The 27193-nt window shown below is 40.5% G+C and overlaps 1 protein-coding gene across 16 annotated transcripts in view; it reads left to right on the forward strand.

The window, feature by feature from the left end:
* Positions 1–21405, forward strand: part of NTM (neurotrimin) — an 840076-nt gene extending 818671 nt beyond the window's left edge. For 4 of the 16 annotated variants that reach the window (XM_020791964.3, XM_072979117.2, XM_020791974.3 and 1 more), the window contains 3 exons: positions 6367–6402; positions 15294–15326; positions 19106–21405. In XM_020791964.3, the coding sequence (XP_020647623.2) occupies positions 6367–6402; positions 15294–15326; positions 19106–19206 (170 nt within the window). In that variant the 3' untranslated portion in view covers positions 19207–21405. The remainder of the gene's footprint in view (positions 1–6366; positions 6403–15293; positions 15327–19105) is intronic. The other 12 variants (XM_078379837.1, XM_078379835.1, XM_020792011.3 and 9 more) reach the window with 7 other exon arrangements.
* Positions 21406–27193: the final 5788 nt, after the last annotated feature.

Genomic DNA, 27193 nt, shown 5'->3' on the forward strand with positions numbered 1-27193 from the left:
AGATTCTGGCTTCAGAGAGTAACAAATATAAGGGAAATGCATAGCAGTCACTAGAGATATGTCTGGTGCTATTCTTATATGATGTGCAAACTGTATATACTAGATGTTCATGATTGGTGGTAAATATAACAAGGGCAGAACAAGGGAGAAAGTAACCGGTGGGATAGTAGTCATTATCCATGTCCACACTGGGGCCTAAGATGATGTATCATGTTTATTGTTTAACTCTTGACGACATCTTTCCCATCACATAAATCACAACTGTCATACAGCCTTGCAAAATCCATGCTAGCAAATGTGCTGTCAAGGTCAATTGAGCGAAGTCACAGCTTTTCCGGTTATTCTGGGCAAGGAAGAGTCAGGAATATTTTGCTGATTTTTGACCAACCAGGGCACTGCTTCAAATGGGCCATGTTTCCCCAAGTGATACGGACAGGTGAGAATGCTTTGTTTCTCTTGGAGTGGATCAAAAGTTTCCGAGGACATTTTCATGAGCACCTTTCTGAGACATTCTTTCGTCTTTGCCCCATTCAAGCTACAAAAGAGGGCCGTTTTATCAACCTCTTCTTCTCTGAACCCACCTCCCTCCCTACTGAACCCTGGGGGATGCAAAATGTTGGAGACACAGTTTCAGTAGAAGCAGTGACAAGAATGACAATGAAATAACTTGGGGGGGGGGGAGAGAGAAAGAAGCTGTGCTATTATGAAAACTGATGGCGAACCCAACTCCTGAGAAACTTCTGGAGAATTTCTTTTTTCCCCCTTGAAATCAGTAGTGACATACCCTTTTCAGGTTTTCTCCCTCCAATAATCTGGAAAAGGCAAAATCGGAGAGGTCGTTTGTGGATAGCTTAAGATTCGCAACTTAAACGTTAAAGTGCAGCAGTCACATTTTAATTAGGAAGATGAAGAACATGGTAGTGATGGTTGAATTCCGGAGACACCTAGATAAGAGTTTTTAATTTAGGGTATCTGACAGAAAGGTCCAGGTAAGCTATGATTTTTGCAAGGGATTTCACCTCTTTCAGATCACATGAGGCCAACCCAAGGCACTCCGGCTATGATTAATGCCGGTGGCATCAATATTTAGGCCTAAGGGTTTCTGAGATGAGTGTCAATTGCACTCCCTCAAAAGCATGAGGTGGTGGTAGGGGGTGGGAAATAACCCATTCTCTGAAGCTTGCAGCGTTTTTGCAAACATTCTCCTAAAATATACATTATTTTGGTGGGGCCAGGCACATAGGTTTACGTAGGGCTTGGTAAACACCACTGATTTCATACACTTGTAGCCAACAGAGAGCCTAGAAAGTTAGTTTAAAGAAAAACCAATCAATAATAATAATAATAATAATAATAATAATAATAATAATAATAATAATAATAATAATAATAATAATAATAATAATAATAATAATAATAATAATAATATAATTTATTGTCATTGTAAGTATATACACAGTATACCATACAACGAAATTCACAGACACCCAGAGACCAGACACATGCACACACATAACATTCCCCAAACACTCCCCACCCACTAGAAGTCCCCCACTAAAAATACAAACATGTACACCTCAGGCCAAGTAACACAGTCCAACTAATTATTCACTACTGGTGGTCTTTAAGCTCATTATTAATTGCAATTATAGCTCTAGGATAAAAACTATTTAGAAAACGTGTGGTCCGAGTCTTAATTGTTCTATATCTTCTGCCAGACGGTAACAGTTCAAAAAAGTTATAAGCAGGATGGGAAGAGTCTCTCAGGATGCTGTGTGACTTCCTCAGACAGCGGGATGTGAAGATGTCATCCAGGGTTGGTAGCTGGAGCCCGATGATATTCTGGGCAATTTTAATGGTTCTCTGTAGAGCTTTTTTGTCCGCTACAGAGCTACTCCCAAACCATGCCAGAATGCCATAAGTTAGGACACTCTCAATGGTGCTACGGTAGTAGGACAGAAGTAAATGCTGTGATAAATTTAACTTCCCAAGCATTCTCAGGAAATACAGCCTCTTCTGTGCCTTCTTTATTAGCATGTTGGCATTTATAGTCCATGAGAGGTCCTCTGAGATGTAAGTACCCAGAAATTTAAAACTACCAACTCTCTCCACTTCCTCACCGTTTATGTACAGTGGTAAATGTACATTTCTCTTCCTCCTAAAATCAATTATGAGTTCTTTAGTTTTTTTGATGTTAAGTGTGAGATGATTTTCTTTACACCATAGTATCAATCTTTGTACTTCCTTTCTATAAGCAGACTCATTGTTCTTATTTATGAGTCCCACCACTGTCGTATCATCTGCAAATTTAATAATTGCATTGGTGTTATATAGTGGGGTGCAATCATGTGTGTACAGGGAATAGAGGAAGGGACTCAGCACGCAGCCCTGGGGAGCTCCTGTACTTAGTACCAGGGTAGAAGAATGGTGGGATCCCATCCTTACTGACTGTGGCCTATCTGTCAGAAAATCCTTTATCCACATGCAGATCTCCAGAGGTAATCCCAGGTTGATCATTTTTAAAAACAACCTATTTGGTAGAATGGTGTTAAAAGCAGAGCTATAATCCACAAACAACAGCCTCGCATAAGTTCCCTGTTGTTCTAAGTGGCTCAATACAGTATGGAGTACGATGGACACAGCATCATCAGTAGATCTATTTCTCCTGTATGCAAATTGCCATGGATCCAAAGAAGGTGGAAGACTAGCCTTAATGTAATCCAGCACCAATCTCTCAAAACATTTCATAATAACAGATGTTAAAGCTACTGGTCTATAATCATTGGGAGATACCACAGCTGACTGCTTCGGGACTGGCACTATAATAGATGTCTTCAGGCAAGTGGGGACAGAACACTGCAACAAGGATAGATTGAAAATATCCGTAAAAACTCCAGCTAATTCTGCAGCACAGCCCCTAACAACTCGTCCCATGATTCCATCTGGTCCAGCTGCCTTTCGAATATTAATATTCTGGAAAGCGCGTCTCACATCTGAAATCTGCAGTACTAGTGGTTGTCTGTCGATGGTAGATTCTAGTGATGTATTATGGACAGTAGGTGCTGGAATAATGGTTGTTCCTGTTTCCACCTCAAAACGGCTGAAAAATTGATTTAACTGCTCAGCCAAAAAATCACTGCTGCTACACAGACTGTTTTTGTTACTCTGACCAGTGATTTGTCGTAGGCCGTGCCACACTCGGCGAGTGTCAGAACTTTCAAGGTGTTGTTCAATTCTCTGGCTGTACATAGCTTTGGCATCCCTAATGCCCCTTTTCAGTTTAGCTCTGGCCTCTCTATACTGTAGTTCATCACCAGAATGAAAAGCAGCATTTCTGGCTTTTAATAAAAGGCGCACTTCTCTATTTAGCCAAGGCTTGTTGTTAGAAAACACTCGTACTTGTCTTGTTGTAGCAATAACATCGATGCAGCTTTTGATATAAAACAGTACTGTCGAGGCATAAGTATCAACATTGTCCTCCTCAAACAGTTTCCAATCAGTGCTCCTAAAGCAATCTTGAAGTTGCTCAGTTGCATCCACTGGCCACACTTGTATTTCTCTAATTGATGGTCTGATTCTTTTAACAAGGGGTCTGTACGATGGAATCAAAAAAAGAGATATATGATCTGACTGTCCCAAGCTAGGCAATGGCTTCGTCTTATATCCATGCATGATGTTACAATATACCTGATCCAAGGTATTTTCCCCTCTAGTGGGACAGTCCACATACTGATAAAAGTTAGGGAGGACGGTCTTTAAGTTGGCTTGATTGAAATCACCTGCTACCACCAGCACTCCATCTGGGTAGGCCTGCTGCTGTTTGCTGATAGCAGTTAACAAACAACTCAAAGCTGTGGTTGTGTTAGCATCAGGAGGTATATATATTGCTGTTATTATAACAACATTAAACTCACGAGGCAGGTAAAAGGGGCGGCATTTCACTGCCAAATACTCCAAATCAGGAGAACAGTGAATGTCCATTATTTTAACATCTGTGCTCCAATTATCGTTTGTGTAAACACAAACCCCTCCACCTCTGCTCTTTCCAGATTCAATAGACCTGTCTGCTCGATGTACTCTGCGTCCTTGTAGTTCAATTACCTCCCCTGGGATGGAAGAATCAAGCCATGTCTCTGTAAAGATCATAACGCAACAGTCTCGAATATTTTTCTGTAGGGAGATAGTAAGTTCCAACTCCTCAATCTTGTTGGGTAGAGATAGGGTCAGTGGCAGTGCTAGATTAGGGATTCTTTGAATTATGGTACAAAATAACAGGAGCAGGAGCAGCTTTTCTGTGCTGTGGCAATACTTAGAATCATCCGGGCACTTGTGAAGTTGGGCTGTGTCATGGAGAATGTGATAGACTCTGATACGCAAGCCCTGGAATTTCTTCTGAAGAATTGGAGTGGATCCCTTGATTCCACACAGTCTAGCTAGATGGCTTTTGTAAGAGCCTTGATGACCAATATTATGGCCTTTACAGTACTGGGTAATATTTCTCCCCTCACCCTTTGTCTTCTGCTTTCTCATACAGTCATGCCAAAACAGCAGAGGACCTTTTCCGAAACTGAGAATTTCCTTCCCTGAACAGATCCATAGAGCACACACTGGCTCGTATTCCAGCAGGGGATGGTCTCCTTTAAATCTGTCCACCACAGAGTATATAACTGGAGTCTTCTTACTGCACGATAGAAGAACTACCCCCCATCTTGCAAACAAAAAGAATCCAACAAAGGGCAAGATAGGTTCTCTGCTCGCACAATCATAGTCAAATAATTAAACTACAGCAGGCCCCCACTGAACTGTCCTACATTAATTTCAGCTTCACAAATCACTTCCTTTCTCTCTTTGCCTCCCTCCCACAACATCTTTTGTCTGACTGCGTATAAAACTCGGCAGGACTTCACTTTGGCACTGCATAATGCCTGGATATAGGTGAGAAGCTAATTTCATAAGAGGGCTCCTGTTGAGAGCCAGAGTTCTAGGCCTTGGTATTGTCAAGGGAAGCAGCAGAATCCACGTTCTGAGTACAGAGGCATGTCCTGCTAAAATCAATCTGAAAGATATGTGACAAGGTCACTGAGGTGTATCTTGCCATCCCAGGCGACCTGGGTGTTTGCCTGAATAGAACAGAATTGTGATTCTCTCATTAATCTTTATCGACGGAGCACTTGCGGTCATAAATTGTAGACAATGAATCCCTTCAGAAATAATAGCATGTGCCACATTTTGAAGTGCAATAATAATAATAATAATAATAATAATAATAATAATAATAATAATAATAATAATAATAATAATAATAATAATAATAATAATAATAATAATAATAATAATAATAAACAACTCACCAGAACTGTTCTGGGCACAAGAGAAAGCATTGCAATGTGGTCGCTTAAAGAGTGGGCAATCTCAGTGGACTACAGAGGCAAATGTCTGCCCCCACCCCACCCCAATATAATCACGGGTCACATCCAGCACAGAAGGAGCCTTTTAAAAATAATTTTTGAAAGAGGGGATGGTGGATAATAGTTTAGAAAGCCATCCTAAGTCAATTCAGTCTTCCACTTCAATGCATTTACTTAATGAGGGTGTCATCCTCTGAAGGAGCTGAGCTAGAATGTAAATTTTCCTCCCGCAGCCACGTTGCTTCTGCTCGGAGGAAATTAAGAGCTGCAGAAAAGAAGCGGCAGAGGGGAAAGTATTACCTTAAGTATCGCCCTTTTCTCCTGAAACTCCCTTTGGACACTTTTACCCATTGGGTTTGGAAACGTGGAGTTGGAAACCGCTTGGAAGATGCAAGTGAAAGGATTCGCTGAAGGGGGGAAACAATAGAATCAAGAGATGCAAAGCATTTCTGCCTCCCTTCCTCCTCTCTCTTTTTTTTAAAAAAAAAGATTAGTGTAGCCTTTGGGTGCGCTTCTATTGAAGATTGTTAATCATCCTGTGGATTCAGCTGCGCTTCTGAAGCATTCTCCGAAAGTCTTCCTAGCAGCCTACAATGTGTCTATTAATATCAAGAAATCAAACCTCTAGATGTGTAAGCCAAGGAGCTGATTGTTTGAACATTCACCTCTAGGTTACTCTCTTATCAAAGACGAGCTGTTTTGCAAGGCTGACATAAATTAAATAGTATTCATGGAGTCATCTTGCCCATTTCCCTTCCATGCTTCACTTTGTTCACTTTCAGAAAGTATGCCTGTTCACAGACCCCACCCCACCCTTGCCACAGACACACACATACCTTCATCCCATTTCTTATTTACACGGCAGTGTATTCACGGAGTGGTAATTATGAAACAATATATTTATTTTTATTTTTATCTTCATTTTTTTTCTCTTCCATTGTTTCCTCACCTGGTTTAGAAATAAGTGAGCCCACAAGCTCAACTTTATTCCAAGGTCAGTATTGTTCTTGCTGTATGTCACATCTGCTCGGGCCTCCCGTAATGCAACCTCTTTCCTTTCCACTTACCACCCTTTCTTATGCATTGCCTGTTTCCCTGTCCGATTTGCATGGAGGACGGCACCAATTCCAAAGTGAGTTGAGGGTCTGGTTAGTCTCCTCCTCTCCATCGTGTCACATCTAATATCTCAGAGCCACATTATCCAGTTCCAGATCTCCTCCTCCCAGACACTGTGTGCACAGTTATCGAATCTTTATGAAGGGCTCCTACCCTCAGGGATCTTCACCAATCCCAAAATAATTCATTCGAGGACTTAGGCTTTAATGAGGTTACTGAGAAAGCCATCACCGATAGAGATGGGCACGAACCAGGAAAACAGTGATTCGTGATGGCTCATGGTGACCTACAAACCACGAACTATCGTGAACCCCTCATGCCAGGGAGGATCATCCAATCAGCTGGGCAGCACATGCATGAACACAGAGGTAGCAGCCTGGGCTCCTGGAAGGGAAGTTAGCCCCACTGTCTCTGATGGTGATGGCAGTGACAGCAGGACCAAATAGGAAGGCAACAGGGGCAGTGGGAAGGTGGTGGGCGGACAGGTGTGTTTGCAAAGCAGAATGAAGCACTGAGGGGGGGGAAGGTTTTTTTTGCTTCCCCCCCCAACAAAACAGGATCCCCAGACTGGTTCGGCAAATGAACCATGAACCGGTTTATTTATTTATTAAATTTATACCTCCGCCCATCTAGACCGAAGTCTACTGATGCATAATTTTTTTCTGGTTTATGGTTCAGTGTTTTCCCATCTGTCCACACAAAACTACAGTTCTCAACTACAGTTGAACTAAATCTAAACTGTAACAGTAGTCTTAAACATTTCCTTTATCTTAGAACGGAGGTGATTTCTTTTTTTGTAGAATTTTTCTCTCTTTCAAATTCCTTCATAGCAGCAGGACATTCCTCATCTTTCCTAGAGAAGATTTGGAAAATGGACTCCTCATGAATAACATGGAAAATGAGCAAAACTAGAGTTTTGCTCAGCTCTAGTTTATACTCAGAGACTGTGAGATTATTTCATTAAGAGCCTCGTGGCGCAGTGGTTAAAATGCTGTATTGCAGCTAAAACTGTGCTCACGACCTGGGGTTCAAATCCCAGGTAGCCGGCTCAAGGTTTACTCAGCCTTCCATCCTTCCGAGGTCGGTAAAATGAGTACCCAGCTTGCTGGGGGGGCAATGTGTAGCCTGTATAATTAAAATTGTAAACCGCCCGGAGAGTGCTTGTAGCGCTATGGGGCGGTATATAAGTCCAATAAATAAATAAATAAATAAATAAATGGAAAACCAATATTATATACATAACTAAGTCATGTAATGTATGTGAATTATAATATTGGTCTATAATGGGCCCATCTATGAGTACTGTACCCAGATATCTTAGATTCTTCAACTGCAACATGAACCTTGATATAAAATAACTATAGAGAGTTGCAGATAACCTTTGAATAACCTTTGAACCAGAAAGCTGGAAGGGACCCTGTGGATCATCTAGTCCAGCCCCTGTCAAGGAGGCCCAGTGGGGAATTGAACTTGCAGCCTCTGGCTCCGCAGCCAGATGCCTAAACTTACTGAGCTATCTGCCAAACTAGAGTTGGAAAAATAGTCTGGAATCTCCAGTCTGTTCTTGTTCTTGTCCCCAGCTTGCTCCAGTTGCAAGTTCAAGATCATACCTTGGGCAATTACTTCTTAGGTTATAGTGGCCCACAATCCTGCAGCCAGGATTAACACTTCCAAATTCTACTCAAGGCATGTTTTTGACAGAATTGATACTGTGCTGATAAGTAGCCCTGTGTTATCCAGAAGCTCATAGAACCATGTCACCCTGTGCTGGTTGAACTACGGTGTGAGCGTTCTTTTTGCCATTCCTGCAGCACCATAGTCTCTGAAATTACTGTACAGTGTCTCATTAGTACTCTGGCAGGAAAATCAAAGTCCATATGGAATAATTATAGACAAGAAAGAAAGAAAGAAAGAAAGAAAGAAAGAAAGAAAGAAAGAAAGAAAGAAAGAAAGAAAGAAAGAAAGAAAGAAAGAAAGAAAGAAAGAAAGAAAGAAAGAAAGAAAAGAAAAGAAAGAAAAGAAAGAAAGAAAAAGACAGCATAATCAGTGGCATAGTAAACAAAGGAGGAATTTTAGTAGAAGGAGATGTGGAACTGGCAGGAAGTGGCACCGAGCTTTGCCAGCTGGCAGATGGAGATGAATAATTTCTGGGAAGAAGCATGCACCAAATCCAGGTGTTTTAACAGGTTGGGTTTTTTAAATGGAATGCAGGTGAGGAACAGTTCTAGCAATGTCAGCCAGCTCGCCAGCCTAACCTTCCATCTTCATTGAAGAAACTTGTTTGTAGGAATGGACCTTAACATAGCCTTGTTCTGCAGAGCTCCATCAGATTTCATCACTGATCCCCAGGAAATGAAAGTGGTTTGTCTATCTATCAATCTGCATTCCCTTTCCCCTTGCAGAATCAATATGAAATGCAGCTGCCTCATTTCCCCACAAAAACAGAACTGATTGATTAACCCATTTGTTCTTTCTTTTTTTCTTTTCTGTTCTTTTCTTTCTGTTTCTTTTTTTTCCCTCCCGCATGGCTTCCTTGTGTGTCTCCTTCCTCATGCCTCCCTACATTCTGCCATGTAAGTACCACTAGCTTATATACCAGCTTTAGCAATGTTATAGTCTTTGTGTGTTAAGGGGTTGGAAGGACAGGGGGGGGGGGCATGAGGATACTTCGTGTACAAAGATGGGGAGGGAGGCATCTGCCTCTTGGCATCAAACTGGTACACGGAAGGGTCCAAAGTGAAAAAGGATCTGAACTGAATAATTAAGAAAGGAGATGGAATTAGAAGAGGGAGGGATAAAGAAAGATGTGATGATGCCTAGTGGTCCAAGATGTAGGGAGAACCTAAGCCCACAATATCAAAGCCCTACCCATGCACCATTATAAGCCACCTATGAAGATGTGTATAGACCATATCTCTATCTTTCAATGCACCATATATCATTGGTGCCACACTGGGGCATGGACTCTACACAGAGGGAGGTTCTGACATATTTGGGTGAGGGGAGAAAGGCGTACAGGTGACGGTATATGGTCTAGCCTTTAGTCACCTGCCTGGCACCACAGCTGTGCTCTTCCATCTGCTCTGTAGGCTAAAGCAGGGGTTCTCAGTAATGCTGGTCTGAAATATCACTGGGTGTACACTCTGATTACATATTACAGGAAATGAGAATTCTCCAGTCTTTAGTGGGGTTATGATAATCTCTCTGGGTTTGTTTGTTTTTTGGTCTAATTTTTAAATTTGAATAGCACTGGAATATTGACCCCCATCTTTATTCCTTTGTTGAACTTTCTGCTGTGATGGTCAGCAGCCACAGTAGTGCTACCTCCTTTTAGGAAGTATAGATCCAGCATTATCCATTAACAGAAATAGTATGGACACAATTCAGACCACTTCTGGTGTGCAGCTTGTGTCATTCTGACTACTAATGCACAGCAATAGGTATGTGCATCAGTTAAAATTCAGTACATTCTCTAAGGCCTCTTTAAGTGAGGATCTATAGATTTCTTTACTGCACTGTGATTTATGCACTAGTGCTTGTCATCAGTAATTTAACAAAAGGGAAGATGCAAACTGTACTGCAGTCAGAATTGTGCTCAAGACCTGGGGTTCAATCCCAGGTAGCCGGCTCAAGGTTGACTCAGCCTTCTGTCCTTCCGAGGTCGGTAAAATGAGTACCCAGCTTGCTGGGGGGGGGAGCAATGTGTAGCCTGCATAATTAACTTGTAAACCGCCCAGAAAGTGCTTGAAGCACTATGGGGCGGTATATAAGCAGCACGCTTTGCTTTTGCTTTGCTTTTATTTCCAGATGCAATCCAGAAGTAGGGATATACTGCCCTACCACTGACAACTAAGAGTCAGTAGGTCAAAGATACATACTGATTTATGTCAGGTTTACATCAGTATGTATCAGTGGCTGTAAGATTGCTTCTTTCCTTCCCATGCTCACCTTCTGAATGTGATTTGGGAAGAAGCAGTGTAGAGAAGACTGCTGTTTTTGGTCATGTAAGGCTTTCTTCCTTGTCAAAGCAAGTTGTGAAGGGGTGTGTGATGAATGATGCCTATTCTTCTTTTCATGCTGATGACTAAGATTCTAGATCATGTCCTTGTATGCAGAAGCATCAGGTTGTATGAAGTGGTGTACAAACATTTTGACACACTGTCCTGTAGAACATATTATTTCTGCTGATATGCAGAAAGGACAGGAGATATGGTATGTCTGTGCTACATGTTTAAAATGGAAAGCGTAAACAAAAAGAAGAAACAGTGGACAGGGGAGCCCACCCCAGGAAGCATATTGGACTGTTTCTGTACCGTAATGCACACTTGAACAGAACTGTCCTGTATTTTCAAGTTTACTTTTACATATTGGCGAGAGGCAGAATTATAATATAATAAAATCATAGAAAAGTGAAGTTGGAAGGGGCCTACAAGGCCATCAAGTCCAACCCCCTGCTCAATGCAAGAATACATACAATCAAAGCATATCTGCTAGGTGATTATCTAAGTTTTACTTGAATGCCTCCAGTGTTGGAGCACTCACCAACTCCCGAGGTCACTGGTTCCACTGTCATACTGCTCTAACAGTTAGGACTTTTTTTCCCGACATTCAACCAAAATCTAGCTTCCTTTAATTTCAGCCCCTTGTTGTGTGTGATCAAGAACAGATCCTCCTCTAAGCCTTTAAAATATTTGAGAAGTGCTATCATATCACCCCACAGTCTTCTTTTCTCAAGGCTAAACATGCCCAATTCTTTCAGCCTATAACCATGTTGTTTAAAAAGAACTGTAATGATATATTAAACTTTGGTATTCTGGTCGTTTGAGGGACCCACATAGCTCTTCAGGGGTTGTGATTCTTGCAGCTTCTCAGTCTCAGAGAAAAACAAAGGGGGGAAAAGTTTGCCCACCTGAGAGATCCCTCCCCTCTTCGCCACCTCTGCTCCAGCAATCTTGCAGGAAATCTTGTGGAAATTTTTATGCCATTTTGCTGCAAGGAATGCCAAACCATGCAGGGTTATTACAAGTCCTATGCAGAATGGCATCAAGCTGAGCAGGATTTGTTAGGCAAAAAATAGGAGGAAAAAGTAAAAAGGGAAAACCAAACCAGGATTCCATTTTCAAGGGAATCTGGGAAATCTCACGGAAGGGGGAGTCTCATTGGTGTGTCTTAATCAGGCGAACATTTCCAAGAATGAAATTTTGGTGGGTTTTTTTAGTCTTCTTCACATCCCTACACCTTTCCTCCAGATGAGTTGCCAGGATGATACCCACTTAGCTTTTGCCAGTGTTCACAGACTAGAAGCCCTTGCCTGCTTTGTCCAACATCACAAAATCTAGACTAGAATTAAGTTTAGAGTTAATAGTACAGGCAGCACATGGTTAGTCTGTCACTGCTATGACCGTCTTCACCACAACGGATCTAAGTCTTCTTCTTTTTTCTGTAAAGAACTGTTATTCTTAGACCAAAGTCTCCCTTGCTGATCTTTAAAAAGATCGAGGGGAGAATATATGTATGAGTTTATACTATATTTCATGTTTTTAGGTTCCCTCTGCAGCCGTAGAGAGCTAGATGTTAACTCTTTTGGTTAGAGAGAAAAGAAAAAGAAAACTCAGACGCCACATTTCTACAACGGGAACCCAGATTCTGCCCTGAGACCAACACAGATCCTTTTTGGCTTAAATTATTCCTAACTATTATTCACCCCCTTTGTTTTGTTCTGTGAACAAGACACTTGTTCAACTGTTCGATTATTTGCAAGTGCAGTTAATGGTGTAGAAAACAGAGGTGAGTTTTCTATCATCTTCATATGTCAGATGCAATCACAAAGTAAAAGCTGTAGATGTCAGCATCCTTCTTCCACCATCTGTGGCCCTCACAGAACATCTCAATATTTCCTGCGAGGCACTATAATTGCTTATTTCTCAAAGACAATGAGTTGAAGTGTGGTGGGATCAATTTTCTTTACAGCAGACCCGCTTTAATTGTGTGTGTGTGTGTGTGTGTGTGTGTGTGTGTGTGTGTGTGTGTGTGTGTGTGTGTGTGTGTGTGTGTGTGTGTGTGTGTGTGTGTAAAAAATAATGTATTGTTGTTCTAGTTGGTTTGGGGTTTTTTAAATAATTTGCAAGCCACATCTTAGAAACATGACAGGGAAAAATTGGGTCCCTCCATTGGGAGAAAGGTGGCATAAAAATGGAAATAAAACAAAACAGCTTGTTAATATATATACAGTGAAGCTAAAACCCCCGGTTTCTGTTTAGATACATGCTGGAATGTATACATATAAACCACCTCCGTGGTCTCTGCCATATTTACGCTTACCAATATACAGAAATATGGCATTATAAATGCCAGTTCACAAAAAGCTACTGTCAGAACATTTCTATCCTGGGGTGTTGAAATGTTTGGACACCAGCTTTTGTTCAATGGCGTATGTGATGCCAGTTTTGTGCCCATTGGTTGTCATCTACAAAGACTGTCCTCTCTGCCTTACATAGAAATGGGGTGGGGGCACTGCTGGCAGAAGATGATACCTATCATGTTAAAAGGTGGACAAATAAATGAACCCTTGATATCGTAAGCAACATTGCTGAGACCTGTAGTGCCAGAATAGACAAGGAGACACAGATGGCAAAGGTCTGTAGCATGGTGCAATTTTGTCACTGGATCCATGTTGTTCAGTCTGTTGACCATCAATAGTTGCTTAAGGTTGAAGAGCTATCTATAAATGAGCCCCAATCTTCCACCCACAGACTAGGAGAGTAAAGTATTATTGTCAAGAAGAGGCTGCATTCCATGGCTCTGCAAAAACAGCTTATATAATCCACGACAATTCACACTGAAATAAACCTGTTAGTCTTAAAGTACCTCAATTTTAAATCTCTGTGTGTGTGTGTGTGTGTGTGTGTGTGTGTGTGTGTGTGTGTGTGTGTGTGTGTGTGTGTGTGTGTGTGTGTGTGTGTATTGTATACAACTATGACAAAGAAAGACTTGTAGCTTTCTTGCAAGACACCAAGGCCAGCTAAATACATTCTTTTCTGCCTGAAGTAAATCAGCAAACAAATAAATGAGCAATGCGTCTTCAGAACAGATTAAATGCGAGAGACAAGCTTAAAGAGCATCAATAGATAGACAAGTGAAGAATTTTATACATGGAGAATTTTGACTTTGGGAGTTTGACCCTCTTCCTTCTGAATAATCACTGCAGTGTCACAGAACCTTTCTTATTCCCTCTGGAGATCTCCATCTTTCATCTTCCCAACTTTAAAACCATTTAACGATGTCAGGCATCTGCACACGCCAACACACGCATGCACAGAGGTTTCCTGATTACTTTCCAGAAGCCTCACAGTGATCATCAAGCCAGTTTACAAGCAAACAGAGAACTGTAATAAACTCTTAACATCAAAGAAGGACAATTTAGGAGTTCTCAAGAGCAAGTATCCCCTCTCCTGAGAAGGCTTAAGGGAATTTATATATCGAAGGAGGGTATGGTTAAATCTGAAAGATGCACATACACCTGGATTATCTCTACCTCCCCTTACACACAAAGAGATGCAAATCCTGGTTAGATTTATCCTTCTGTGGTTCCCAAGAAATTTGTTTACTTGTTGTTTTGATCATCCCCTTTTTACCACGAGACACTAAGATCTATCTCCTCCTCCCCCCCCCCCCGGCTTGGGAAATTTTGCACATTTCATGGGTAGTTTTTTTTTTTAATAAAGTGCAGTATATTGTGTTATAATAGTATAATTTTATTGATGGCTATATAAATTAGATGGCTTTTGGATGTATTTTACATTTGCCGAATCGTTCTTACAGAAAAACCTCATTGTTAGCCCATTCTTACTTTCCGTATCCATGATTTTCATGCAGATTTCATGATTTGTTGTTTTCACGTGCTGTCAAGTCACGCCTGACTTATCATGACTGCACAAACTGGATCCCATCATTAACAATCCTGCTCAGGTCTTAGAAACATGGCAGGAAAAAATCTTTCATATATCAGTCTTATGTGGGAGATAAGACTTTGTATTAGGGTTAAAGAATGCACTGCTCACAGTGCAGTAGATATCCATGACATGGCTAGACGTGTGGGGGGGGAAATGGGATCAGCAAGATCCTTTCACCTCTCCTCACAAGCCCACTAATTTTTGGATCATCAGAATTTTCTCTGCTATACATTTCCTGTTGGCCAAGTAAAAGCAGCACTGATTTTATTCCCTTCCTTCACACAGACATTGCTGATTCTATAAACATCTGGAGGCAGGGTTGAGAGAAAGCCAGTTGTTTTGGAGTCATATTGAGTAGTTTGCACTGAAATAGTAATGCTTGGGGTGGGAGTTTGATTTATGCTAATCAGATGGCTTTTGCTTTGCACTGATACCTTTGTCCTTCTGTTAAAATGGTAGTTAACATGTGCTTCCTTTCTTTACAAACTATGCAATTACACATTTTTCTAAGATCAAAAATGAAGGTGTGTTTAGAAGAACAGGAAGTGAATTAGATTATGACCCTAGGTTATGAACAATGGGGTGGATCATCTCAAGCCTTCAAACAATTAATTTGTCATTGATTAACCCCATTTCAAATGACTGTGGCTTAAACACTATAAAGCCCGTAACCGGAGTGGGGGATGCTGCCCAAGGACTGGGCCACTATCCCTGCAAACTGGTTGGCAGGAAGATTGAATGTGATATCTCAGAGCAGGTCAACTCACACAAAGGCTTTCCTTTTTCCTTATTGATAACCTGTTGTTTAATTTTATAGCAGAGACAACTGCAGCCCAGACACCCTGGAAAGGTTAGTAAAAATCTGCTGAAGCTTCCCCAAATTCTGATCTTGAATCACTCCCACTCCTTTGCATTTTCCCACTGCAGCTAAGTGGACATCAAGGGACTGATCCTTCATGCACTGCAATGACCTCTTGTCAGCTTTCTTGCCAACCCCCCTGCCTCTTCTTTGCTGAATCCCTGAAAATATCCTGCTACCCGCTTTCAAAGAATCTACCCCACGTAGTAATGCTTCTCCTGTAGCCTGCCCAAGTCTACTTTGGAATAATGTGGCTAGTTCTCATTTCTTGCCCCCCCCCAACATGCAGTAGAGTTCTTTGCACAGCTTTTGCTTCCATTTGCTGTGTATCCTCCTTGCTTCGCCACTTTCTCCCAACCTCTTCTCACTGTTCTTGATATGGCTTATTTGTGATGCAAGAAACACCAGGCTGGCTTTTCTGGTCTTGCTCTATATTTATAGTTGCAAGCCTGGTTCACACCTCCATTTTCATCCTCCAGGAGCTACAACATCAAAACACACTTCATTGCAGGTGTGAATGAAAGAGTTCTAAACAGTTGCACTGCAACAGATATGAATGCTCAATTGACTTACATCATTTCATGCCATGCTTTCCCACTGAATCCCTTTATACATTCAGGGAGCAGCCATAGGGTTTACACTAAGAAATGTTAAAGCAGGCAAGATATTGCTCTTTAGATTTGCCTTTAAAATATTATTTCCATGGTACTATAATTGAATAGCTCTATTATTATCTTTTCATCTCTTATCTTTGCTTTATACTTCTATATCAAAATAACATGTGCCATGTGGCTGGCTTGTTCTGGCTTCTAATAATAATAATAAAAACTGGTATATAGCTGTTAATAATAAATAAATAATTTATTTGAATGTGCGTTAATTGTATCCAGAATACCACCTTTCCGTGGCTCAACTCACAGTCCCTGAACTGGGACCAATTTCATCTGTTTTCTTGGATAGCATATTCATGGTGGACTCTGATTAGTCATTGGAGTTCCTTTCTAGCTGCGATCAGTGAGCACACATCATCTTTTCTCTAGATATATTCTCTTCAAAACAAGTTGTTTTGAGAAAGAGAGATATTACATCTGCCAGTCAATGAGAGCTCTGCTTTATCCCTATCCAACGACAACAAATATATAAAAAAAATCTGAGTGGTTTTCTCCCTTCCTTTGGATGTCACACACACACACACATAATTTGTGATAAACTTTTCATAGCTCAGCAGTTTGGTCAAGGCTTGGTGTTCATCTATTGAAAAGTAACCCCAAACCAAACAGCCTTACTCTTACGTCCAATGTTAAGACAACAACATAGCCCAGTCTATTTTGTTCGGTGCGAACAACTGCTGCAAGTGCAGGCTGCAATTGCAGTGTGCAAAGCTTCATGCTTCAGGGAAAAAGATAAAATACATTTCTAGAAGTCACTAGATAATACAGCCTAGGTTCACGCCATAAGTCTAAACTAGAACCATTCATGGATCCATTTGTGAACCAAGCATAACTTTGTTGGGGACAAAATAAACAAAACAGCAATAGAAGGGAAATGTGTTCCCGCAAATTAAAAGACAGCTCCTTTTAAAATCATTTTGAAGCTCTTTAGCAAATTAATTGGCTGAGGAAATTACTTAAATGTGTGTACAAAAGGGAGCAGGCTTGTATACATTGTGTGTTCCTTGGAAAGAACATGCACACCGTGTTAGAGACATCCAAATAAATGCAACAGTATTTCTTTAAAGAAAACAAATTCAGAGCACAAGAGCATTTCCTATCACTACAAGCATTTCTGCTTGGGGAGAGGCATTTTGCAAAATTATACGAGAGACCCAGGTCTCTCTTAACACCCTTTAAAACGACACTGAAACCTGCCTTTACCATGACCAGCAGTGGCTGCTTATTCCAACCAGTATAAAACTGGCTTAAACATTTGCTGATGGATGCTCTTGTGTGGCTTCAGCAGAATCCCCAGGGCATGGATGTTATGGAGTCACTACTAGCAGCAGCTCTTAGCATGCTGTAGCATCCCAAACCACAAGCAGTATCTGGATTGGAAACACTACAGGGCATTCCAGGACAGTCGTTAACTGATGATTTCTGGGAGGTTGTTTGCCTCTGTCCTCAAACGCTGTCAGTGGATAATTGGTGGTTAATAGCCTTGACTCGGAGATGCCGCTACTCATCATGACTGGTCATTTTGGAATGCCAGGCTGCCAACTGATAGTAGTTCAAAACTTCCATTCTTTTATCTCCTGCAGCTTTGTGTTCGTCTCCATCCCATACCTGTTACAATGTTTCCAGGATCCACCTTGGATTTCAATAATCATGGCAGCAATAATTAGTTGACAAAGTGGATTTTTAACATTAGAAAGTTGGTATTTATCTCATGTTAGGAATAATATATTACACAAGGAATCCTGGCAGTTATGCTGTACTAATTACAGTTTTAAAAGTATACAGAGACGCTTCTGCTCAAAAGGAGCTTCCCAAGGGGAACACAGGAGAACAGACAATTCAGTGACAATGCTCAAGACTTATGCAATCATTCCCCAGTAAGAGCATCACATTTTTGAACACCACAGATAACTGCATTGGGAGGAAGCCACTTAAAAACCACCAGAGTGAAGGCAGAAGGGGGAGGTGGCCAGGAACAATAACGCAAAAAAAAAAAAAAAAGGCTTCACAAGGAAGGGAGAACTGAATTCTACTCACTGGAACAAGAAGACCCTCTACTGTGTTCCCATTAAATTACACTTTTGGGGGCAAAATATACATTAAGGAGAATATTTATTCCCTATGGTTAATGTGTTTTCATTTTGAGAAGAAGATTTCCATAGAGATGTATGCCTCAGCAATCAGACTGGCAAAATATGCTCATGTTTACTTTCCAGGGACCAATTAAAAAAAAAAAGCAAAGCATGCTAAATGAAAAAATAGGCAGGTAAAGAAAAATAATGTGCTATGCCACTGGACATCTGCCACCCATTATAATGGAGCACCACATGTACCTGCATGCTTGGCTTATGGTCTAGCTTGTCCCAACATTGGCAGAATGCAAAGGAGAGCCTTTCTGGAAGACCTTGGCATATAGAAAAAAAAATTGTGTAATGCCATCATTTAAATTAATACGAAGGACTAGAAATACATGAATCACATATTTGCAAACATATCGAGCATCTATACAATTCATTTTTCTGAGGACACCATTTATTTTACACCAGATGTTGTGCTGGAATGTTATATGATTCATTGTTTGTGGCAAATATTTGAATAATCTTTGTAAGACTACTTAGGGAAGAACCATTCGAATCATTTCCGACAGAAATGATCATGTTGATGTACACTTGTGTTTACATATGAGAAGAAAAGAGCGCTGGGATAGTTTAGCAGACACCTTCAGGTAGAGCTTTTCCATAATTTGTTGGATAATTAGTTTTCAAGTCGAACTCACTTTGGGTATTCCCCACTTCATGAAAATCTGACCCAGTATTTCCTGAGAGTTTTTTTAGCTATTCGTTTCAAAGTGACAAGATAAGACTTTCTGTAATAAGCAATTTCATAGACTGCTTCCATTTTAAGCATGCAGTGTATACTATGACAGTTGTAATCTGGGATTACGAAGCAAGCCAATGAACCTCAACTTTGCTTTGGATCAGGAGCTGTGGAATCTGCCATGTGAATAACCGTAGCTTTTGCTATGGTAGCTGCCTTCCTCTACTGATGCCACTATTGATTATTCCAGTTACTGACAAGGTCTTTTTTATCTTCCTGCAGGCCCGGGAGCAGTACATGATGGGAACAGTGGTGGGTCAAGAAGAGCTGGCTGTACCTGGCTGCTTCCCTTCCTTCTGTTACACTTCCTGTTCAAGTTTTGACCCTGTCAACCATGGTGATAAAGAGAAGAAGAGAAAGAAGAATATTAAAAATTATTAAAAAAATCATAATAGTAAAGAGAATATATTATGAGGAAATCCTGGGGAGAAAGAAGGGAATTTAAGCAAACAAGAAGAAGAGTCCAAATTGTTCTACTGATGTTTCAACGCGACTGAGTGTTTTGTTTTCTTTCTTTCTATTTTTTTTCTCTCTCCTCCCTCTTTCCCTCTCTTTTCTTTTCACCCTTCCATGGACAAGTATTTAGTATTGGGAACCAACCAGTACATTGGGCTGAGCGGCCATTGTTCCTCATCTCCCATTAAACCCTAGCAAGGCAGCCGGGTCAGTCTTTTGTTTGCTTGTGTTCTCTGAATATGTCCACCACGCCTGCAAGATGTTGATGTTGGCTGCCTTGCCCACGGCAAATCCCAGCGTTTGTTTTTTCTTTTCGTTTCCCCCTCCCCCTCCAGTTCCCCTCCTTGTCACAAACTGGACCGTTTATTCGTCTGATTGTAAACTACGACAAAACAACTCCATGTGACAACCACTCTGACAAAAAAGGACCATGGACCACTGCGAAGGGAGACAAATCCAACAATATATGATTGTTAAGACATTAATTCATTGTACTACATGGATATCATGGATAATAAGGGATTCTGATTCATTATTAATTTTATTAATTATATTTTCTGATATGAGCCTAGAACTGTTAGTTCATAAAAAAAATATAAAAAACCAACAAAAAGACCCCACCCAAAACACAACACAATATGGAAAAAAAAGAGAGAGCGAGAAGTATGTTTATTAAGTGTTAAAAACAAATTGAAGAGTAGGAGGTGGAGTATCAGTGTATCCAGTTTGTGTGATCCTTTTGGATGTGAGTTGACATGTCAAGCAAAAGCAGAGAGAAAGTGAAAATGAACAAGCAATGCCTCCACCAGCATTATTGAGTTTTCATTCATTATTCTGGTGTTAAACTCAAGACGATTTGCCACTGTTTTCATACTGTTTGGAAGTACAAAGATTGATTCTCACTGTATGTTGAGTTAAATGAAAATGCTTATTCTTTTCTATTATATATATATACATTATATATATAAATTTATATATAATATATATAAATTTACATATATAAATTATTTGTTAGCATTCTAGCACATTACTTCTCAGCCATATCTTTCTTCTGACATTACTGCATGCTGTATATGGAGTTAGCTGTGTATTGGTCTTCTCAGACACAAGGATAGAGTTTTATTGGTAATTGTGTAATTAATTCCAACTTTTCCCCCCTTCCCATGGGTTATTTACATGTTCAGGACATTTATATTAAAAAAAAAAGACAAGAAAAGAAATGAAAGGAAAAAAAAAAACAGTAATTCCACAGTGTCTCTTTCTAGGTTTGGATTTATATGAAGGGGGAAGTAGTGATGATTAAACACTTCCTTTATTTTCCCTGCTCCTCATGGCTTCAGAAAAGAACACAAGGATGCAAAAATTAAAAAAAAAGTTTCAAATAATAATAACAACAATAGCATGGCTTTTAAAAAGAAAGAAAGAAAAACACTTTTTCTGTGGCTACGTGAGAAATCAATTCACATCAGTTTTGTTCTCTCACACGTTTTTTCAATGGATAGATACGAAGAAACGGAACTGTATAATGGAGGTCTGGAAAGGACCGAGTAACTGAAGACCTTTGTCCTTGATTTCTTTGGAGGTCAAAACTGGTGGCAACTTTACATTTAAGGAAAAAAGGAAACGAAAGGAATACGTTCCATGTTGTTCCAGGTTGTGATATCTCATTCATAAGCTGGTTGTTGAGAGGGATATGTATATATAGCTAATGCACTGATGTGACTCTTCAATAAAACTTTGAATTTTGTCGCAGGAGAAATTTGGGTTGAGGGGCCAAAGTGGGAGGAGAACTGCAGAGTGGAAGGCCCAAAGAGTCTTCACCTTCCTACATACAAACCTTATCCATGAATCGTTGTTTGGTGCTTTCACCCAATAACATGGAGAGTAGATGAGGTGTGTATTTAAAAATGTCTCTTAGTGCAATATACCTGAAATCTCATGGGTGCTTGTCTTATGTAGACATGGTTGTGGGGGTCAGAGTTACTTCAAAAATTGACCAACCTAAACAAAATGTGTGTAAGAGTGGTGTGTAATGAAATGGTCCCATTAAAATTAAATATATTGTAGGTGGCATTATACATTTTACTGAAATAACAAGCCAAATGTCATTTCCTGCATTCTTGCCTCGTAAAAAAAAAATTCTTAACCCAGCTGTTCTGTAACCATTTCTCTGCATGCTTTCCTTGTTTCATGTTGATGGATCGTAGGCTTCTTGGCCACATAGCCAACAACCTGGATATCAAACTCAACCGTGAGATCAGCTGTTACAGCTCTAAGGAATTTCTAGTCCAAATTCTGCTGAAATACGGAAGCTTTAAAAATATATTTACAGACTTTTGCTTCACATAAAAGTCTTGGATGTTTGAATAATACCTTTCTTTTGACTCAGGATCACAGTCCAGCATATCACCATGCCTACCTCTTGTATAACCCAATTAACTTCAAGGGAAATTATGCACCCTACACATCAATAGCCATTCTATTCCAATTTATTACTTGCTGATCTAGCTAAGTTGTTATCTCAAAATTTGAACACAGCCCATCAACCACATATGGTGGCCCATGAGGGCCTGAATAAACCTCTTGTTTTGAAAATTCTCAAGGGACTCCAGAAACAAATATTGGGAATTGTAATGCATGCCATACACCATGAGGCATAGCTGAGCAGCTATATTTGTTAAGTTTGTTGGTCATAAGGTTTTCACATAGAAATGCTGGAAATTCATCCATAAAGGAGGTCAGTGATATAGGAACAATGGGCTATTTGTGGGAAAAGATAACGAGTATAAGAAACACACCAGCTAGTAATGAGATATTGGGGGGAAAGACGCATAACGACTACAACTGGAATTGTTTTATTTTATTTTTTATGGACACTCTTCCATACCTTATAGTTGCTTAGACATTAAAGCTGGAAGGGACAGTTAACCTTGTTCTCTGATCTTGTCCTTGATTGCAGGTTGTAGACACTTTATCAGTGTGTGGCTGTGATATTCCCTCCAGTTGTGTTGGGTGAGCAGGGGAGAAGGCACAACAGTCATAAACTGGTTCATGTTTTGTGTAAAATGAATGCAGAAATATCGCCCCAACTGTGTGATTCTTTTTGCATTACCTCATGTTTAGGGACTTTGTCCCATACAGGAAGGAATGAGAATGGCCGCACAAGAATTGGAGATGCTACTTTTGGGGACTACAATTGTCAGCAGTCCAGATGGCCTATATTTTGTTGACCCAGTTTTTTTTTTAAATCACAGTGACTATGAGTTTTTCTATAGGTCACATTCCTCAAGGGAGTCAACATGTCCATGACTGATGCTCTGGCCACCACATTGTTTCAAGGAATGTACTGCGCAGATTGGGACTAGCAATTACAGAGTTTTTTTTTTCCATGCTAATCCCATACCAAGAGCATTTTGATGCAAGAAGGTAAAGAGATTTAGTCTCATGCCCTCAGGACTTGCTATGGGAGAATCAAAAGATCTGGAACATGGAGATGCTGAATTCATATCCAAGGCAACAGTAACAACTGAAACACCTCTGATTGTTATAAGCACAATAGCTAGCTTTTCCGATGCCTTCTGAAGTTCCCTAGCACATATCAAATGAATGACATTTTTAGAGTCCAGTTAACACAATCAAATAGGTGCATTTGTGATTTCCCTCCCTTTTTTTTTTTTACTGTAGTTCTGTGCTTTCCAACCCTGGGTAACCCAGGTGTTCTTGAACTGCAATTACTAGAAGCCTTCCCCACCAGCTGTGCTGGTTGCAGTTTCTGAAAATTGCAGTCCAAGAACACCTGGGTTTCCCCAAGGCTGGGAATCTTTGCTCCTTCCTTCACTGCTGTCTTGAACTTCGAAGGCCATTCCAAGTAGGTTGCTCAGAAAGCTACGAGAGACACTCAGGTAAGTCTGCAATGGGGAGCCCTTCCTTAAGTTTTGTATAGGTGTCTAGGGGGGTCACTAAAAATACTTCTATCTACACCCTTTTGAACCTGACAAATAGAAGGTATGGTTCTGTGGGAAACAGTATGGAAACTGGACATAACAAGAAGAAGACTCTTTCTGAAGTGTACTGGCTGTAGGGAAGGTGGTTGTGTGCAATGCTAATGTCTGTGGCTGTTAAAACGAGAAAGCACTTTGTCCAAATGCAGAATCATAGGCCGAGAAAATGTCATCATAAGCACATATGAACTTATCTTTTTCAAATGCACGAGTATATTTTTGTTTCAAGCTGCAAACTTGCCCCATTTCCTCCCGAAGCAATACTGATGCTTCAGTCTCCATGTCTGCCCTAAAATATGCAGTGCTAAAATAACTTTTTTCTGTTGTTTGCAAATACAAACACTGGTTACAGAATAGTTGACTTTGAGTTGTTTGCTCATTGGGATTCAGTTTTCACGAGATGTACTGATAGGAACTTGATAGGCTTTAAATATACACGCAGCACATTTACTGGACAGACTTCTTAATACCTGCTAGGCATGAATTGATAGAGTTTGGATTTTTGCTTTGTTTTGTGATGCAGTTCCTATGTCCAGAGTTAAATACACTTTCAAGAATCTGTTCGGAGGGCGAAGTGTCTGACTATTCATCTCTGTATGTGGCTTTTTCCATCATACTCTCCTTCCAATTTCCAGTAACAATCTGGCTGACTACTATTGTAAACTGTGAGGGTGACCCTATACATCAATGTAGACAAACATTATGTGTCCTGCAATGCCTTCTGAGAGGTCTGTTGTGTCTCCTTTCCCATTGTTAGGTTGCAGGAATATTTAACAAGATGTCCCATTGGGGGCCATCATTTCTCGTCAACAACCATGTATAAGTTGATGCTGTGATTGTTACATTTCTTGTTACCTGCTGTCAAAGTATGTGATGCGTTCAAGGAGAGGTCTGCCATTGCTATGCTGCAGTGAGTTTCCATGGCTGAACAGAGATTTGAACCCAGGCCTCCTGACCCTGGTCTGGCACACTATCCACCGTACCACAAGGGCTCTTGGACTATAGTGTCTGAAATTAAGAGAAGGGTAATAAAAACACGCACTGTCCTTACAGTTGTCCTGGTCATCATTAGGGGGCTGCAGTGATTATAGAAGTTACCTAGATGGAAAGGGCGCTTAGCTGGCTCTACATGATCTCCTCTTATCTAGTAAATGTCATTGTTTTTTAGGCACTGGCAGCAAGTTTCTGTTTCTTTGCCTGAAGAGATTTTAAATGTTTTAATAATTATGCAGTCTCTTCCTCTGTATTCTGAAATGTGCATAGGATTTCAGCTTGAGTGTGTCTCCGGGGATGGTAAGATCTGTATATCTCTCTCCTTTCTTTATGTGTGTTCATAATAGAACATGAAAAGTTTTTCATACATCTAGTATGGCACAAGCTTTCCTGGGTTGCCTCCTGCCTTACCACATGGATGTGGACTGCAGTCTTATGCCTTGTCAAGCTAGTCAGTCTTTAAGACTCCTTGTTAGCCTTTCAGATAAAGATGCAACCTGAACTCAGAATTCTGCATCTAGTCTCTTACCAGTTCCCAAATGATGAATCAGCAGCACATTATTCTGCTTCCTCCCTTTAGAAACTTGGGAATCCAGATGTTTGGTCCATGTAGTTGAGAGTGGAGAAAGAGGTGAAATAGCCAGCTTTATAGTTAGAACTTGATTAGCATTAAAGGGTGCAAACAAATGTATTTGCTGTTTGTCCGGTGATTCTGTTTGCACAATATTTCTGCAAAGACAGCACTTTTGAAGAAAGCATCTCTGCAGGAACAACTTTCTTATTAACCTTCCAGAGATGAAGCTGTTTGGCTCATCTGTTTCTGCCTTCAGTCCTGTTGTATACCAGGACTTACTCCACCATGTGAGAGAATGAACCAGCTGCCGATTTCGGGCCGTCATGAAAGAGCAATGAATTGTTCACTGTCTAGTTGACGGTTGCTATGGTTTTATGGCTAAGGCCCGAGGAGAGGCATTTGCAGAATTTCTACCTTGCGTGGCAAAACAACTTGCCTGGCTTTTGTTGCTTTGTGTCTTGGCTCAAATGGATGTTTTGGTGTTGTGCGGTTTTTTTTATTATTATTATTATTATTTTGAGTGGGTGGGGATGAAATTCTCAGCTCTGCCTCAGCCAGCAAAAGCTTTTTGGTCTGATTCCCAGAGAAAGGCAAACTTTCTGTCAGTGAGGTGGTATTCCATCAGTAACTAGTGCCAAAGACAAAGTGAGGGTGCCCAAACCTATTATGTGCAAAACATTCCCCCCCCCATGCGCGCTCTTCATTTCCTCTTGAGGATATGACAGCTGTAAAACCCCAAATCCTAGGGTTTATTTTGAAAAACCCAGCTTTTCTTTCATGTGCCTCTTATAAAAATATCTTGCCACTCTGGATAGCTGCTGGATAGCTCAGTGGTTTAGCTCTCTGGCTATGGAGCCAGAGGTTGGGAGTTCAATTCCCCACTGGGTTGTCCTCGAGAGGAGCTGCACTCGATGATCCAGAGGGCCCCTTCCAGCTCCGCGGTTCTATGAGGATGATATAGCTTAATTGTATTGCTTGCTTGGTTGACTGAGACAAATGTGGAAGCTTTTTCACTTTCCAGATGTTTTTGATGGCAACTGTATCAACCCCTTGCCATAGGCCTGGCTGAGTGGGGCTGATGAGCACTGTGAGGTAGAACATCTGGAAGCCCAGTGCTCCTCACCTCTGCTTTGCAACCTGATGCTGACCTGGATGTTGCCATGTTTAGAGAGACGTTTGCACACAAAGACCTCTGAACATGTAGCCATGCTGGCACACAAATTCTCCCCTTTTTATTTCTCTGTGCAACCCCCCCTATTTAAAATATCAGTAAGTGTGTTCTTGAGAGGGACCTGATTTATTATAAACATTGCCATGGCCCCTGTGGAATTAAGCATTGACACCTTCATTCAGGGTACATTTTGTAGGATCACTTAGCCCAGAAAAATTGTTGGCATCCATATGAGGTGGTGTACCATTAAGGAGGGCTTTGGCCTTTCTTTTGACTTCAAGGAGAAAGGCAAGGTAAATATATTTTAAATAAATAAATAATCCCCCACCCCACCCTCAAGAATAAGTTGTAGAATGAGAGAACATTCCAATGTTACACCCCGTCATAAGTTTTGAAAAAGGTGTGGAAATCTCCCTTTCAACTCTTGGCCGGAGAGCTGCCCACCTCACACACACCCCGTAACATTTTTTGCTTTAAAAAAAAATCCAGATTCATCAGGTCATTATAAGGATTGCTATCCTTGGGTCTTGTAGTAAGGATAAAAAGGCCTTCCAGAAAATTCTGCTTTTATCCTTCCTTTGAACATTTTGTGTTGTTTTTTGAAAAAAAAAAAACTGTACATGATTTACAGCCAAAAAGTTCATTAATACAGCCAAGGATTTTTCTCATGCCTTAATAATGCTACAGAGGACCATTGCTTCTTACATATGTACTTCTCTCCTTGTTTACCTCTCCCAATAAAATATTATCCCCACTTTGCTGAAAAACAGCCAGAGTAGAGATTTTCACATTTATTTTCCCTGAATGTTAGTGTGCTCCATTTCCTATTTGAGTTGCCCTTTCATAAATATAAATATATTGTGTATACAAATGCAATTAACATACCCAAAATGCCTATACAACAATGCGGCAGATATAGTTCTGCACAACTGTACATTCACTACACAATACACATACACACTCACACACATATGTTTGTGTGTGTGTGTGTGTTGTATAGTGTGTCTGTGTGTGCACGCACACAGATTGTATAGTTGTGCAGAACTGTATTTGCTACATTGTTGCATAGGCATTTTGGTAGGTTATTTGCATCTTAATGCACAATCAGCCATTAG

Source organism: Pogona vitticeps, chromosome 8 (assembly GCF_051106095.1).
Source record: "Pogona vitticeps strain Pit_001003342236 chromosome 8, PviZW2.1, whole genome shotgun sequence".
In the NCBI taxonomy this organism is placed as follows: domain Eukaryota; kingdom Metazoa; phylum Chordata; class Lepidosauria; order Squamata; family Agamidae; genus Pogona; species Pogona vitticeps.